The sequence below is a fragment of the Artemia sp. Qi Xiang Cuo genome, chromosome 3 (genome assembly GCF_049724085.1).
Source record: "Artemia sp. Qi Xiang Cuo chromosome 3, ASM4972408v1, whole genome shotgun sequence".
Lineage (NCBI taxonomy): Eukaryota > Metazoa > Arthropoda > Branchiopoda > Anostraca > Artemiidae > Artemia > Artemia sp. Qi Xiang Cuo.
This window is the reverse complement of record NC_142796.1, coordinates 89,857,750-89,874,407: the sequence shown is the minus strand read 5'-3', so window position 1 is coordinate 89,874,407 and position 16,658 is coordinate 89,857,750. Positions and strand designations below refer to the sequence as shown.

General features: G+C 33.6%; 1 protein-coding gene across 2 annotated transcripts in view; it reads right to left on the bottom strand.

The window, feature by feature from the left end:
* Positions 1 to 16,658, bottom strand: part of LOC148954727 (uncharacterized) — an 84,700-nt gene that overhangs the window by 35,846 nt on the left and 32,196 nt on the right. For both annotated transcript variants that reach the window (XM_089086714.1, XM_089086715.1), the window contains exons 4-7: positions 13,796 to 13,990; positions 12,431 to 12,567; positions 4,675 to 4,822; positions 1,343 to 1,603 (exon numbers count right to left, since the gene is read on the bottom strand). In XM_089086714.1, the coding sequence (XP_088942840.1) occupies positions 1,343 to 1,603; positions 4,675 to 4,822; positions 12,431 to 12,567; positions 13,796 to 13,990 (741 nt within the window). The remainder of the gene's footprint in view (positions 1 to 1,342; positions 1,604 to 4,674; positions 4,823 to 12,430; positions 12,568 to 13,795; positions 13,991 to 16,658) is intronic.

Genomic DNA, 16,658 nt, shown 5'->3' with positions numbered 1-16,658 from the left:
GGGGTTTCATTCTTTTTTATGAAGCTGTCAGACGCTTCCACTGTCAGACGTTTCCACTGTCAGTAGTGGAAGTTTTTTTGTTTTTGTTTTTCATCCGGTACTTGTCAAAAATATAAAATACACTCGAAAACTTGTATTGTGAATACCCGGTTTTTCACACTATCTATACCAGACAATAAACTTCTGCTCGTTGAGAAACCACATTATAGCTTTTTTTTTATTAAATATTTAGTTGGTATTTTGGTTAGGTTAGGCTAGGTTATTTTAGGTTACGCACTCTGGGGGCCCCCCTTTCATAATTCTTTTTGGTAGTTTTTATAATTTTGTAACTAAAGCATTGCATTTTCATCATATTTTTGTTTTATTTCATTAGCATTCGCCAAACTTCACTTCTCGGGTGTTTTATGTAATTGACAAGTACATTATACTCAGTAGTTAAATTGTCAAAGATCTTGCTTTTATAACTTTCCAAATATCTTTTTGGTTATTTGTAGCGTCGATAGTACAAAAATGAAATAGTAATTTGGAATCAGAAATAAAATCTGTTATCTATTTGCCTTGGGGACCAGGGCCAATCCTTACTAACCATAACCAAGACCTATCTAGGGACCCATGGTGGCCTTCACAGACCTGGGAAAAGATAAGACTTATGTTAGCTGCAGATCATCGGCCCCATGACCAAAGATGGATCCAAATGGCAACTAAAAATAACTCTGCTAATAGTTTGTCTTTGTCTATTGAAAGGGAGGCTGCTGTTGCAAGCTATCATGTTTTTTCTTTAAATAAAAAGGCCTTTAATCTTCTCTCTGATTGGCTGATAATAAGAATTAGAACTGAATGTCGCCCAACCCACCAGATTATACAGGATACATTTTGAAAGCTGCATATATTTTTTTAAGGTACTTGTTAATTAAAAGAAACACACTCAAAATTTACGGTTAAGTTATATCTCCAAAAACCGGTTTCATACAAGACAAGTGACGGGTGATACAATGCATTGGACTTGTATAATTTGGGCTATATATTTGCACATTAGGGGGGGGGGTATGGTTAGGTTAGGGGCACTGTCCAAATACTTTACCCCCGCCCCCATCCCCGTAATGTGTAAACGTATAGCCCAAATTATATTATTATATAAACTAAAAGTTATATTTCATTAGAATTAACCTAATTTCATTTCTTTGGTGTATTTCGTTTAATTAAAAAGTACCCTTTTTCGTTATCAAATATGAATAAAGTGTTGTTCATATTTACTTTAACACTATTATTGGTTTTAGCATGTAAAGTGTTCATTTAAACTACAGGCTAAACGAACAAAAATATCAAATGATTGACTACTTACAGCATTCGTAAGCTTCAGGACAACATTGCCCTTCCTTTGGAGCAATAGCGACACAGTTATCCCCTAATGGCTGCATTGGTTTTCCACATTCTTGCACTGCACAAACAATATCACCGTGCATGCAGTAACAATGCTCACAGGGGTCTTCAGTAGGAACAAGGGCGCCATCTACAAAAGCTTCCCCATTTCTGAAACACATGCCACTGTTCGCAATTGCAGGGGGCTGGGTGGTTCCAATAACTTGCGGTATCTTGTCTCGATCTAAAATAGACTGTTTGATTAATACTGAGGATACGTCGAGGGTTTAAAAATAAATATACTATGCCCCCCTTTCCCCAACAAAAATCTTGGATATGCCTTTGGGTATTTATATTGTATCGTGCTTTTGGGTAAATAAAATACGATAAAGTTTTACTCTCAAAATAGTCCCTAACTGACCATACCTATGGAAAGGCAAGATCAAAAACCGAAGTTTAAACAATGGAGATCTAAACAGTATCTGTAGAGATTGTATATTTTTCTTTGTCACTATGCACAGCGTTTTTATCCAGATTTCTCTACAAATTTCAGAAGTATCAAATTTCCACTTAGTCTTTCCAGGTTCCAGAAGAAATTGTCTTAAATTATTTTAAATAGTTTATTCAAAGAGAAAAAGATAGATTAGAATACAGTAATTCTTTCTTTAATTTTACGTTTTAATTCCACTGAATTATTTTCGTGAAGCATTTCGTAGACCAACTACACTATTCCTTATTTTTGGAGAGACAAATAGCCGAAATAAAAGACAAACTCCCAGCTGAAATTGATTTATTACTTATTACCATTTTCATTATTTAAGCTCAAGCAGCAATGATATTAAAATTTTCCAGATTCTTAATACAGAGGATGAGGTACAATTAGCTTTGTTTCTGTATTTTTTCTTTTTGATTCTGTAACACCATAAATAGGGTAATTATATCTTGGCATCTATGTTTCATGTCAGTTTTGTCCATATTTGAACCCTAGACTCACCGCTGGATATAAAGTTGGATATTTAGGGCTTCGATAAATGCCATGGGATAGTATTGTCATTTTGTTATGAAAGATGAATTGAAGATAATGGACGTTATGGATTTAATTTTGACACGCCAATTAAAAACATTTATTACGATTTTACGATATTTTTAAGTAATAATATGTATTTTTCACCTATTTTTTTTTAGATATACATGGTTGTATAAATTTTCATTTGACCAGTTAAATAATCAGATTGTGTGTCCAATGGGGTTAAAATTTTTTACCCCATACCCATTGCGTGTCTACCCGATATACCCATTGCGTGTCCACTGGGTGACGAATAAACGACTGCAGAGTCTCAAACGCAGCACTATGTTTACAACCCTGATGATCCCCTCGGGTAGATAGATCAAAATGACCCATAAGAACGCCTGCCACAATGAATTTTGAAACATTTACGCCCCTTTCTATCCTTAATGGAGGGACATTGTTGCAGAAGAAAATCAGGGGACTGATGGGCAGATATTCTAGAATGCCCTGGGCAGGTATGTACGTAGAAATGTTTTCATGAGTTAGGGCCGACGATGAAAAATTGAAGAGGGGTGGGTAAGGCAAAACATATCTAATTTGATCATTTGAGCGAGGGAATTGCAAATACCCTGCAATTTGTGGAAATTTAGCATTTGAGGGGAGGGCTGAGTCTCAAGATCACCCCTTTCTTGCATCCCTGCCCTGGATGCCGTTAAAGGCAGAGACAGGCGAAAGATAATACAAGATCTAAACAGCCTTTATAATCTCCCCTCTTTTTTTATGGAAATCTTAAAAACTTGTAACATCAAAACACTTTTTTAGACATTATTCAAACTTATGATTACTTTATATATATAGGATTACATTATTATTATTATATTTAGGATTACGTTATTGCTAGCTAGAAGGCAGATACAAAGGCAAGAATGTTTCTGGCGGTGCTATGGGGACTATCTGAAGCTGCAAGTTCATCCGATGAACTTGGCAGAAGTTCTTGCATCTCCCCCTAGGATACGTGGTAGGTGGAAGGGTTCATTGAAGGTTGAAGACCCTTGGTATAGACAGCTAATCAAAATTCAATTATGAAAAATTGTCGACATAAGTGAAGCTAATGGCTGAAATCTCAATTTAATCAATATGAAAGTTGTTCATGAGAAACTTTAACACACAATAGCTAATCACTGAAGTAATTTAATTTACGTGTTTTTTTTTTCAATTTTGGCATAATATCAGGTCTATTAAGATGGAAGCCAAAGACTTTTATCTCATGTCTTGTATAAAATTGCAAACAGTCAAAATAATAGAGTACAAACTCAATAGAATCTTCGCTGCATTAACATGAGGACAATAGGATTGGAACTACTAGCGCTACTGAAAGTGCAGCGTTAATCGGTAAAACTAAAAGAATCCAAAAGAAAGTTATGTTAAGTTTAACTTTAATTCATTCGATTTAGACTAGATTTACCAAAAATATAAATTGACAAGGTAAAGGATAGTTAAACTAAAAAAAACAAGGGGTAACATAAAAGTAAAAAAAACGAATATGTCCCGCTATTATGATCTTGGAGATGAATCTTTTATCTTCGATCCAATTTAAAAAAAAGGAGACAAATTAAAACAGATAAACGAATTAAATAGACATAAGTAAAATTGATAAATAAAATAAATATAACTATTATATGTTTTAACTGGCTATATTATTTTGCCAGGTAATGATTGACAACATTAGTTTATTTTCTCTTGGCGACGAATTTGACTTTTTAAACTCAGTTCCCCTTTTTTTTGTCCCAAGCTTTTGAAGAACAATCCAAAGATTTTGTAAAAAAAAAAAAAGAACAAATACGGCTTATTTGTCACGCATACTGACATTCTCGAAGCGCAAAATAATTACTTTGTGATTTTTCATATACATATAACCATAGGATGAAAAACTATAAATTCTACTGAGGATGCGCTGTTTAATACATTTCAACATTTTTTTAAATAATAATTTACTGAGGGGATCTAACCCAATAACTCTTGAGGGCAAGTTTCTCCGGAATCTGAATTTCCCGATGGATTGACAAATTTTTACATTCAGTGAAGTTACAATTGTTACCAAGTTCAACAGTAAACCGGGATAATTTTTGGGTTCTAAACTTATTCTGAATTGCGAGTAATTTGAGTAATTTTTAGCAACAATAATTATGATTTGATAACATTAAAAATATTTATTTTTGTTCAAATTAGTATTCCTTTTTATTATTTAATAATACTTCGGTAATAATGTGAGAAATTTCTTGTGAGTAAGTTCAACTGTAGCTTACCGCATTCATATCGAACTGGACAGCAAACACCATCTTCAAAAACAGGGGCACAACCATCAACATAGAGGATACATTCTTGCATTACACAAGCAGTATGGTTCCTTATGCAATAGCACAAATCACATGGCTTACTGGGATCTGAAGGTACCTATAAAAAAGATACAAGTTCTATATAGATCGTCATTCATTAAAATAATTAAAATCAGTCTTAATTGGTGTAGTAAGGGCAATAAAAACTTTACAAATTAGGAAGCTTATACGTGAACTGCTTCGAGTAAATTGTACTTCCATTTATTTCATTTATTAGACAATTAACAGCCATCACGCCTGCTTTTTCTAATTATTCTCCACTTAGTAAATGTAGTAGGCTACCACTGTCGATGACACCATCTTTCTTTTCTTCCAAACCAACAGCCATTTCTGAATTTATAATTGGGCATTATTTCAATACTAAGATTAATGAAAAAAAGGGAACATCGCCCCACTTTAAAGTTATTAGTGCTATTTACGGTATTTTCCATAATTGAAGTATTCTTTTTACGTTTATTTGCAAATAAAGACAAGCCACTACACTGATTAAGACGGTGCCTAAGGGATACATCTACGCATGCCTTACTCCAAGAGTACCAAGCGTCCTAGCAGCATACATGTAGGACGGGTTTAAATTTTTTCCGAAGATTTACCAAATAACTACCAAAGGAATTATTTATAAATATGAGAGAATTGGAAGCGTGAGACAAAGAAAAAACACTGTTTGGTGCATCAGAACAAAACCCATTAGGTTAAGCCATCCTACTATACCTCCCCCTCTCCAGAAAAAGAATTATCATTTTTATTTACAAATGGATATGGTCACCCCCAGAGGATGGTCACTATCAGAAAAAATACACCCTGAAAACGTCTGTATACTTCCCAATAACCAATATTATATGTAAACAATGGGCAAAGTTCATAACTTGCAGCCCTTCCCCCGATGACTGTGTGGGATTAAGTCATCCTCAAAGACATAGTTATTATATTTTTCGACCGTGCTGAACAAAATGGCTAAATTTTGATCGGGTGACTTTTGGCAAAAAATGAGCCTGGGTGAGGCCTAGTTGCCCTCCATTTTTTGGTCACTTAATAAGGGCACTAGAAGTCTTAACTTCCGTTCGAATTATTTATAAATATGAGAGAATTGGAAGCGTGAGACAAGGAAAAAACACTGTTTGGTGCATCAGAACAAAACCCATTAGGTTAAGCCACCCTACTATACCTCCCCCTCTCCAGAAAAAGAATTATCATTTTTATTTACTTAAATTTTCATTTTTATTTATTACAAATAAAAATCATTTTTATTTACAAATGGTGGTATTTTTTGTTGGCAGAATTTTTAGCCCTTTTATTTGACAGTGTGGAATCGTGATAGCAAATAAAGTGCACTCTCCAGCTCATATTTTCATAACTATTCAAGACTTGATCATTAACCAGAGCAACTCTTCTATCTAAACTCCCTCTTTTCCCACTCAGAAAGGTTTTCTCTTCCAGGTCAACTCATGCTCCCAGAAATTGTGCCTCTTTTAGTTACAGTGGGGCATCACCAAAATTCCATTCGTTGGCCAAAATTTTTGTAATTCTCCAAAAATAATGCGAAAATGATTCAAAATTTTTTCAATTCAAAAAAATAATTTGAGCCTTTACTTGCTGTCATGACGTCCAAGTCGACCTTAAATTAGAAGTGGTGCCCTTGTAAAATTACATTTTTTTTTTATTGGACCTTTAACTTTTGCATCGGCTTGTCTTTTTTCATTATGAAAGACATATCGCCAAACCTTTGTTTCTTTTAATTGTTCAGGCTGTGAGACAAAAACTTCTTTTTCTTCCAATAATTTATCTAGTCGATGTTTTTGATTTTCAAAGGTATGGTAGGGATTGATGACATTATCCGTGTAAAAATCCCAAACCCAAGTATCATCGCTATCATTTTCAATTTTGACACGTTTTGATTCGCACTGTTCAGGTTGATTTTCACTGGGTCGCTGCTCTTCATTTTCATTTTATGACCCCCTCACTTGCTCGGTGTCGTATGTCTTCTAACCGCGTGTGTCTATGCTCTTCATTTTCATTTTTAACACGCTCTAATTGTCGTTTTCGTACGTTTTTGAACCGCCAGTGTCTTTGCTCTTCATTGTCATTTTTGGGACGTTTTTGGATTTTGAGTTGTCGTAATTGATGGTCCAGGTTGTCAAATTTAACATCTTATCACGTTTGATAGTTCAGGTGTTGGTTCCAAAGAATCATCATTTACAGTAACTGCAACTGCAAATTTTCGTTTTTTGGGCCTTCCAACAGACGTTATTTTATATAAATAGCTGTTGTGTTGGAAACCCAACAATCTTATTTATGCTGTGCAGGACATCATATAAGAAAATACTTATATGATGCCATATAGGATGTCATAAGAAATGCTTATATGATGTACCAACATAGTACATGACGTCATTTGCAAAAACCAAAATTCAGGCTTTTAACGATTTTTCTCAGACTTCTGAACTATGTAGATCGTTTTTATGCGAGAATTTCCCAAGATACTAATTTTTCCGAAAAAATATTGAGCCGTTTTCGGGAACATACATACATACATATACAATTATAAGCTTGATATATATATATATATATATATATATATATATATATATATATATATATATATATATATATATATATATATATATATATATATATATATATATATATATATATATATATATATATATATATATATATATATATATATATATATATATATATATATATATATATATATATATATATATATATATATATATATATATATATATATATATATAAAATATATAAAATTAAGAAACAAAAAAACGAGGTTGATCTTCAGCCAGTTGAAAAAAAGTGAAAGCAAAGAGACAAAGCAGATATTTGGCAAGGACCTCCGCCAAGCCGTTCTCAGTGCCCAATGCAGGATAAAAAAACGAAAAAAAGAAACGATTTTCTTGCTGTAATATCTGCTTTGTTTTTTCACTTTTGCTTCTTTTTTTCAACGGGCTGAACATCACCCTGTTTCTTATTCATTTCTGTTTTTTTTTTCTTTTTTTTAGCTAACGTTATGTATAGTCAGTGTGGTCTTAGAACGTATTTTCATCCTAACCCTGTGTGGGGTAACTTTCCAACTATTTTGGGTCATTAAAACGATTCTTACTATAAATTGTCCAGCAGTATTTATACACCAGTAGCACCAATTCAAAAGCAATTAAAAATGTGGGTGAAGGATTTTTAAAAATTTTTAATGGAAATACTAAAAAAAGGTATTTTTAAAATATTGGGATTAAGTTTTGCTTTTTTAAGAAAAAAAATTAATGATAATACCAGAAAAGAAATTTTAAAACTGTAAGGGCTAAGCAACTGTCCACATGTTACGCCCTCCCAATTGACAACTCTAGTAGTACAATAGTCAATTATACAATAGTCAATACCAAAAATCAATAGTCAAAAGTACAATAGTCAATAATCAAAATGCCAAAAATAAATGATCAGCCATGCACCAAAAACTAAGCTTGCGAAGACAGGCTGAAAAAAGATGAGAACAAAGTTTGAAAAATGAAGATAAACAGAACTGAATACAAGTAAATAAGAAGTCGTAAATATGATGCTGTGAACTGGCAGAACTGTGAACTAGTTAGTGCAGGGTGTAAACTATGTAAGAAATTAAACAAAAACAGTTCAAAACATTACATTTAATTGACCTGGAACAATATAACAATTTTTTAACCGTTTTTATTTATTACTTTTCCTAATAACAAGCAAAATCGAATTAATCAAACAAAATATGAAAAGAAAACTAAGTCAGGCTAAATTAATCCTTTCAATCCACTCCAATAGTTATTCAGCAGCTACATTTGTAACTCAGGTTCAAATTGATCAAAAAATAAATGCCTAAGGGTAAGAAGCGTAGCCAAAACTATTTTAAACGAAGATTTTCCTTTCCCTTCTGGGAAGGCTACAAAAACGTAGCCTACATTATATAATTTGAGCATTTGAGAGGGGATTAGAGCCTCCAGATCCTCCTCTAGCGGTCTTCACGGGGACAGCGCATCAAAAATTAGCAAGATCTAAAAAAATCTTCTTCGGCCTCAGGCCAAGATTCAATAAAGATCCGTTACGGTATCTTCAATTAGCAACGCTGTCAACAAGGTGTGGAAGACTTGGCGAAGTGTATCAAAAATGTTTAAGCATGAATTGTGCTTTTCTGGGCACGTCATCACGACTCCATTCTTGACCAAAAGCGAGTCATTGTTAATAGTTGATTTGCACGACGGTGTGATCACTTGTCATCCATTAAATGACAGTTATATTAACCGGACAATTTAATCTTTTTTTAATGCTTCTTGAGTGGTATTCAAAGTAGGTTAGGTCAGGATAATATGTATGTCGTCAATATGTTTTGGGTTTCGGGGTATTGATATTCTTTTGTCCAACAGCTTCGGTCATGTTTCTAAGAAAGCAGATTTTTAAGAAAGTCATTTCAAAGAGAGCAACATGATAATTTAATCTTTGTCTAATGCTTAATGAGTAGTATTGAAAGTAGGTTGGGTCAATCCCTTAGTGTCTTTGGGTTTTGTGAGTTGGTATTCTTTTGTCCCCCAACTTTTGTCACATTTCTAAAGAATCAATTCATTAAGAATGCTATTTCAGAGAGAGCAACTAGGCAATTAAATCTTTTTTTAATGCTTCAGGAATGGTATTCAAGGTAGACTATGCCAGCATCATATACAGGTCGTCTATGTGTCTTGGGTTTAGGGTATTGGTAGTCTTTCGTCCCACAACTTTAGCTATATTTCTAATAAAGCAAATTTTAAAAAAGGTCACTCTTAAAAGAAAGCCGCTGCACAATTTAATCGTGTTAATGCTTCATGACTGATGTCCAAAGTAGGGCTAGGTCAGTATCGTTTATATGTCGTCTATATGACTTGGGTTTAAAGTCACTCTTAAAAGAACGCCGCTGCACAATTTAATCTTTTTAATGCTTCATGACTGATTTCCAAAGTAGGGCTAGGTCAGTATCGTTTATATGTCGTCTATATGACTTAGGTTTAGGGGATTGATATTCTTTTGTCCCACAACTTTAGCCACATTTCTAATAAAACAAATTTTAAAAAAGGTCACTTAAAAGAAAGCAGCTGCACAATTTAATCGTGTTAATGCTTCATGACTGATGTCCAAAGTAGGGCTAGGTCAGTATCCTTTATATGTCGTCAATATGTCTTGGGCTTAGGGGATTGGTATTCTCTCGTCCCACAACTTTAGCTATATTTCTAATAAAGCAAATTTGAAAAAAAGGTCACTCTTAAAAGAAAGCCGCTGCACAATTTAATCGTGTTAATGCTTCATGACTGATGTCCAAAGTAGGGCTAGGTCAGTATCCTTTATATGTCGTCTATATGTCTTGGGTTTAGGGGATTGATATTCTTTGGTCCCACAATTTTAGCCATGTTTCTAATAAAGCAAATTTTAAAAAAGGTCACTTAAAAGAAATCAGCTGCACAATTTATTCGTGTTAATGCTTCCTGACTGATGTCCAAAGTAGGGCTAGGTCAATATCGTTTATATGTCGTCTGTATGTCTTGGGTTTAGGGGATTGATATTCTTTTGTCCCACAACTTTAGTCATATTTCAAGGAAGCAAATTAAAAAAAAGAATCACTTCAAAGAAAGCACCTGCACAATTGAATCGTTTAATGCTTCATAACTGGTATCAAAAGTAGGGCTAGGTCAGTATCATATATATTTCGCCAATATTTCTCGGGTTTTGAGTATTAATTACAAAATATTTTTAACCCAATTAATTTACTTTAAAATGAGCCATTGAACAGCTCTCTACGATGTTCCAGTGCCAAGCTATCTGTGGAAAAGAAAAAAAGATAAAAAAAGATGCCGTTTAGGCAGAATGTTGTAGTAGCTGCCACTTTTCTTGATTTTCAAGCCAATATATTTCCCTTGCTATTCAAGCCAAGGGACAGAAAGTTTCCTATACGGGGGTTTCGGACAAGGCGGTTCTAATGGTGTACATTTTGTTTTGATCTGACTCCTTTTTTTAGGAGTTATGGGTTTTTATATTTCTTAACATTAGACGTGATCGTCTCTTACTAGGTTGCTAGCTACCGCTGCAACCCGGAAAACTCTTTTGTCCCACAACTCATTCATATTTCTAAGAAAGTGTATTTTTAAAAAGGTCACTTCAAAGCAAATGTAGATCTAGAGCAAAATCTTTAAAGGGGGAGGGGGTAATGTGACAAGGGTGCCAATAATTGACCAAATTGACGATTTTATTTGAAAAAAGAGTAAAAAAGGAAAAAACGGAATGAAGGTGCCAGAAAAATCTTGAGGAGAGTGGGGTCCCCCTGCCCACCTGGATTCACCCCTGCTTCAAAGAGAGTACCTAGATAATTTAGTCTTTTAATACTTCATAACTAGTATCCAATTTAGGGCTAGGTCAGTATCATATGTCATATGGATCTGTTGGGTTTTGGGTATTGATATTCTTTTGTCCCATTACTTTAGTCATATTTCTAAGAAAGTAAATTTTTAAGAAGGTCATTTCAAAGAAAATTTAAACTTTTTTAATACTTTATGACTGGTGTCCAAAGCACGGCTATGTCAATATCACGTGTATGTCGTCTAAATGTCTTGGGTTTTTCAGGTATCGACATTCGTTTTTTCCTATAGTTTTGGTCGCATTTCTATGAAAGCAAATTTTTATAGCAGGCGGGAAGCAGCTAAACAATTTAATCTTTCTTTAATGCTTCATGAGTGATATTCAAAGTGGGCTAGGTCTGTATCATAGGTATGTTGTCTATATTTCTTGAGTTGCTAAGGTATTGATATTTTTTGTCCCACAACTCCAGTCAAAGTTTTAAGAATGTAATTTTTTTATTAAGGCTTCATGCCTACTAGTCAAATTAAATTAGAACAGGATGATATGCATTTCGTCTGTACATTTTGTGTTTTGGTATTTATACCCTTTTATCCCACAACTTAAATCATATTACTAAGAAAAGGTAGTTCCTCAGAAAGTCGTTTCAGGAATTGTACTGGACACTACCTTAATCTTCAATCTCTGATCATATGGTTTACTGAAGCTAAAGCCTGATGTATAATTTATCAAGTTTGGTTTAGGACTGGATATACTTTTTAAAACGGAACTTACAATTAACAACTAAGTAATATGTTAAAAATGAAAATCCTCTATTTTTCTAGTGTTTTCAGAAAGCCAAAATTCCTTTCGTTTTGTTTATTTTTAAACCTATGTGTTTATTTTGGAACTGTGAGTCTTTTCAATATATGGTTTTGCCACTAGAAAAACAAAAATACTAATTTTAGTATTTCTTTGAGGGCAGAAGCCAAGTACGGAACATTTTCCTGTGACGAGGGGAGGGTATATGCAAACCTTCGTTGTAATACCATTTAGAAAGAAGGTTCTTTCTTAAAATGTATTTTAGGGATTTTTCGGCCTCAGGGCACAGATACGTACGTCGGGGGGACGGGGGGCCTCGAGGATTTTATTATTTTTCCCGGCATGTATTACGTAACTTGTCTACTTCCGGTAATTGCTCCAAATGTTTACCCTTTTCCCGCTGAAATTTAGCTCTCCCTCCTGATACAAGTTTCTTCGTATGTGCCTGCTCAGGTGGTAATGAATCTAATTTTTTCTCTAAATATCAAACCCGACAAAAAAAAAACGTTACCTGAGCCCCATCTGGATAATATTTGTCATCAATAACGCAGCCTTCTTCGTCACTAAGGGTCGCCAAACCAGTGAAAGACGATGGAGTCACTGGGCGGGTTGTTGTACTCACTACTCCAATCATGAGAGGTACAGGGACTAAAAAATGGAGGTTAGCATAAATAAAAAAGGTTAAAAAAAATTTTTTTTAATACAGCAGTTTTCACTTGAAATTTAAGAAAAACTTGTCCTAAAATTGGGAATTTTATTAATAAGAAAAATCAGCTAAAAACAGAGAGTTTTGGATTGCTAAGGGGAGGCTTATAAAAGAAGCTAAAGGGAGGTCCACCAATTGGCCATTTGGCCTCTTTTTCAAGTAAAACTGTGGTATAAACAAAAACTCTTTATATTTATATAAATTTATAATAAGATAAAACTTGAGAAATAAAATTTGAGAAAGAAAGCAATGGGCACTTCCCTTTAAAATTTCAAGATAAAAAAGTACGACAAAATTGAGAACATGTTTCAAAAATCAAAAGAAAATAGGGTTGTTTGCAGTCCTCTAAAATGTGTTCCTTTAATACTCGCCCTTCCTCCCCTGATGGACTTAAAATCTTTGGTAATAGTTTCCTTGGGCAAACATAAAAAAAATCAAAGATTAAGTATGTCGTTCAAAATTTAGTAACAATATAAGACGTGTACGATAAAGGGAGGTATAGATTGAGAGATGGTCCTTACAGCTGCCCTATGTGTGGAAAGATGGATGAGTTTTTGTATCATTTCTTAGGGAAATGTAGGGAGTTGAGGGAGTGGCGCTTGGAAATATTCCGTAAAGAGATTGGGGGAAGGACTGGATTTTGAAAATACTGAGGAGTATGTGTTATCTAAATATAAATAGTCCTGGAAATTTCCTCCAGGTAGGTATGAGGTATCGTAATGCTTTTCTTAAATAATCAGTTTTAGTGTCTTTTCAGTCTATGTTTTGATGCTGTATATTTTCGCTTTTTTTGTGCATGTCACAATGGCCCAATTGGGCTTTCGTATGAATAAATCCTAGTTAAAGTACAAAAGACAGTGAAATTGGTGTATGATAATTTGAATTGGTTAAGTGGAAACTCTAACAGCTATGAATATCATATAAAAATATGGAAAAATTGGGAATTTAGTTTCTAGTGAAATCGACCTAAATGTGTAATTATGCAGTTTTCGATAGTAGAGGTTCAATGATTCAACATGGCAACACTGACGATGTGATTCCATCTAAAAACTACATAATTTTAAGCAACAAAATTATATTGTGGTTTTCAGGTATAAATATAAAAAAGGTGTAAAAATTCTTAATGAAATCAGTAAAAATAAACAATTTAATTGCAGTAATTATGCATACCTTCTGGGCAAGTAATAACAGGACAACATTGGTCAGGTCGCTTTTCTACGGTACAGTTTTGACCAATTGGTTTGGCAAATGGACAAACTTTCAAAAAACACATCAACATCGAGTTTTGGCAGGTACAGTTTAAACAGGGTTCGTTCGTTATTATTCTCTCTCCTTCTTCGTAGTACTGCATCATATAAAAACATCCTGAAATTCAAATGTGATAAATTGTATTTAGATTGCAGACCACGTGTGTTAAATTTCAATTTTACGCTATTGTCTTATCAAAGGCTTTTATTTAATTTCACCCGTCTAAGTAATAAAATAACATATTCAAGCCTGCTCTCCAGCTAGCGATTTCACTTCATTATTGAAAAGAGTTGTTTCAAGTGTGATTGAGAAAATTTATTGCAGGACTTGTGAAAATTGATAATATTACAAATTTAAACGGATTGTAGACAAAAACGGCTTTCATTTAAGCCATCTCCCAAAAAAATACACAAGGATTTGGGGCATTTTTCTGAGATATCATCCCAGCATAATCCAGGACATCTGTCGTCCGCCGTAACTTAAACGATAAAGAATGCCCTCTATTGCTTAAAAAAAAAAATTAAATACCACATCGGTAAGTGCTATATAAACATATATATATATATATATATATATATATATATATATATATATATATATATATATATATATATATATATATATATATATATATATATATATATATATATATATATATATATATATATATATATATATATATATAGGAAAACAGACAACCTACCAAGTTACGGGCTTAATTTTTTAATCGATAAGGGAAGTTTTATCGGGCCTGAGATGTTTCTGAGATGTTGCAGATGCGCTATTTTGATAACCAGGGTACATATTTGGTAGTGTCTTAATTTACCTCGTTACTTTACGTGAGTATGCTCTAAGTTCCACTTCGGCTTATAGAGCAAAATTCTAGTACCTGGGCATTATATGGGTCATTCTAAAAAGTCACGTTTGGTTAATGCTAATGAAATAAAATAAAATAGGACGAATATATAATAGTTTATAAACAAATTTGGGCTACATATTTTCACATTAGGGGGGGGGGGTGTAAAGCATAGCACATATTAAATAAATAACCTAGGTAGCTTTCCCTCCCTCCCTAAACCCCCAAAACAACAGTTTAAATATCATAGCTTAATGAAAATCACGTTATGTATTGCATTAATCTATAGCGTTCTCTTAAATTACCCCGTCTAAAACGGGTTTCCTTGTAAAGGCCCATATAGTGCCCAAGTACCAAAATTCTTTATTCAAATTGGAGACAAAAGAACTTTTGCTTTAATCATCTCCCATCGACTTCTTAAGAAATCAACCCAGCAAAATGTGCGACATCAGACGTTTCGTGTAACCTAGACAACAAGGTATGCAAGCTCCTTTCCTACTTATTAAAAAAATCCCATAAATACCATACCGTTAAGTGCTATACGTATATTGAGGAAATCAAACCAGCTACCAAGTTATTTTTTAATGGGTTAGGGTAGTTCTATGAGGGTTCATTGACCAAGATTTCTTTGGGATGATCTACAACTTCCTTTAAGATGTTTTAGTCTTCTCTGCGGTTTTCAGTGCTTTCTCATGGTTATTTATAACCTTAAATTAACCTAAACGGCTATATCTGAATATTTCGATGTTTTTTAAGTCTCATAGCTTCCTTTATGTGTCTAGTTCTCAAAGCTTAGCGTACAAGATAATTAATTTTCGTTGAAATGGTAGACGATAATTGCAAGGGTACTTTTTGTGTGGATTTGTGGAGTTGTTATGGTAACAAACTAGACCAGGGGCTCCCCAGCTTTTTCCAAGTTTACACCCCTTCAAATCTTATATTATAATCTTTTACCGAATATAAATTGTGTGATAACATTTTGCAGAAATTCCACTTTATACACGTATGATATTACGTGTCTGTGTATTAGCCCATATTAAATCTCTTTCTCAACGTAAAAAAATAAATAATAATAATCCAGAGCCAGGGATGGGTATACTTGCGTTCTTCCTTAGTGGGTTAATCGGAAGGAGGGCTAATTCTTCAATTTCAACTTGGAGCTTGACTTTACACTTGCTTTTGAAAATTCTGTTAATGGAGTGCAGTGAGTTTTTTAGGAGGTGATGCCCATTCTAGACCAGTGGTGGATCCATGGGGAGGGAGAGGGCGAAGCTCCCCCATAACGTAGTATAAAGTAGTGTAATTTACTTAATTAACGCAAGTTTATCGAATCAACCTATTTTGCGCCCCCCCCCCTAAAAAAATCCTGTCCCTGTTCTAGACCCAAAAACATACCCGGTACCATGGTGGGAAGCCTTTGAAGTAGAAAAAATTGTACTTTAAGAGATTACCATTTGAGGGTATGGCAAGTTCTTGGAAGGAATTAGAAAAGATATTAAGAAACTGGACAAAAGTTTGAAGAATTTATATACAAATTAGACCTGTAAATTGACAAAAAAGTTTTTCTTTTCGCAAGTAGGCGTCAAAGTAATTAGACGTAAAATGTCTAAATTCTACGTTTATCATATAGCAGTAAGCTTCGATAAAAAAAAGGACAAAATTTTAAAATCAAAAATAATTAATGTTAATTTAAACATTTCTATAGTCAATATAAACCCCCTTTCCAATTTCTGAATATTTTAGAAAAATATCTCATAAGTTATTCGGTATTCCGGATAGTATATTTATATTTTTCCTTTTTTTTAAATTTTGCTTGTCGACATCTCGCCTTTCTGTAATTTCTCTTCGCTTTAAGGTTTAAAGTTTTATTAGTTAATTTTTTAGTACGACTCCTTAATTTTAGATAAAAAAAAATATAATTATAACCCC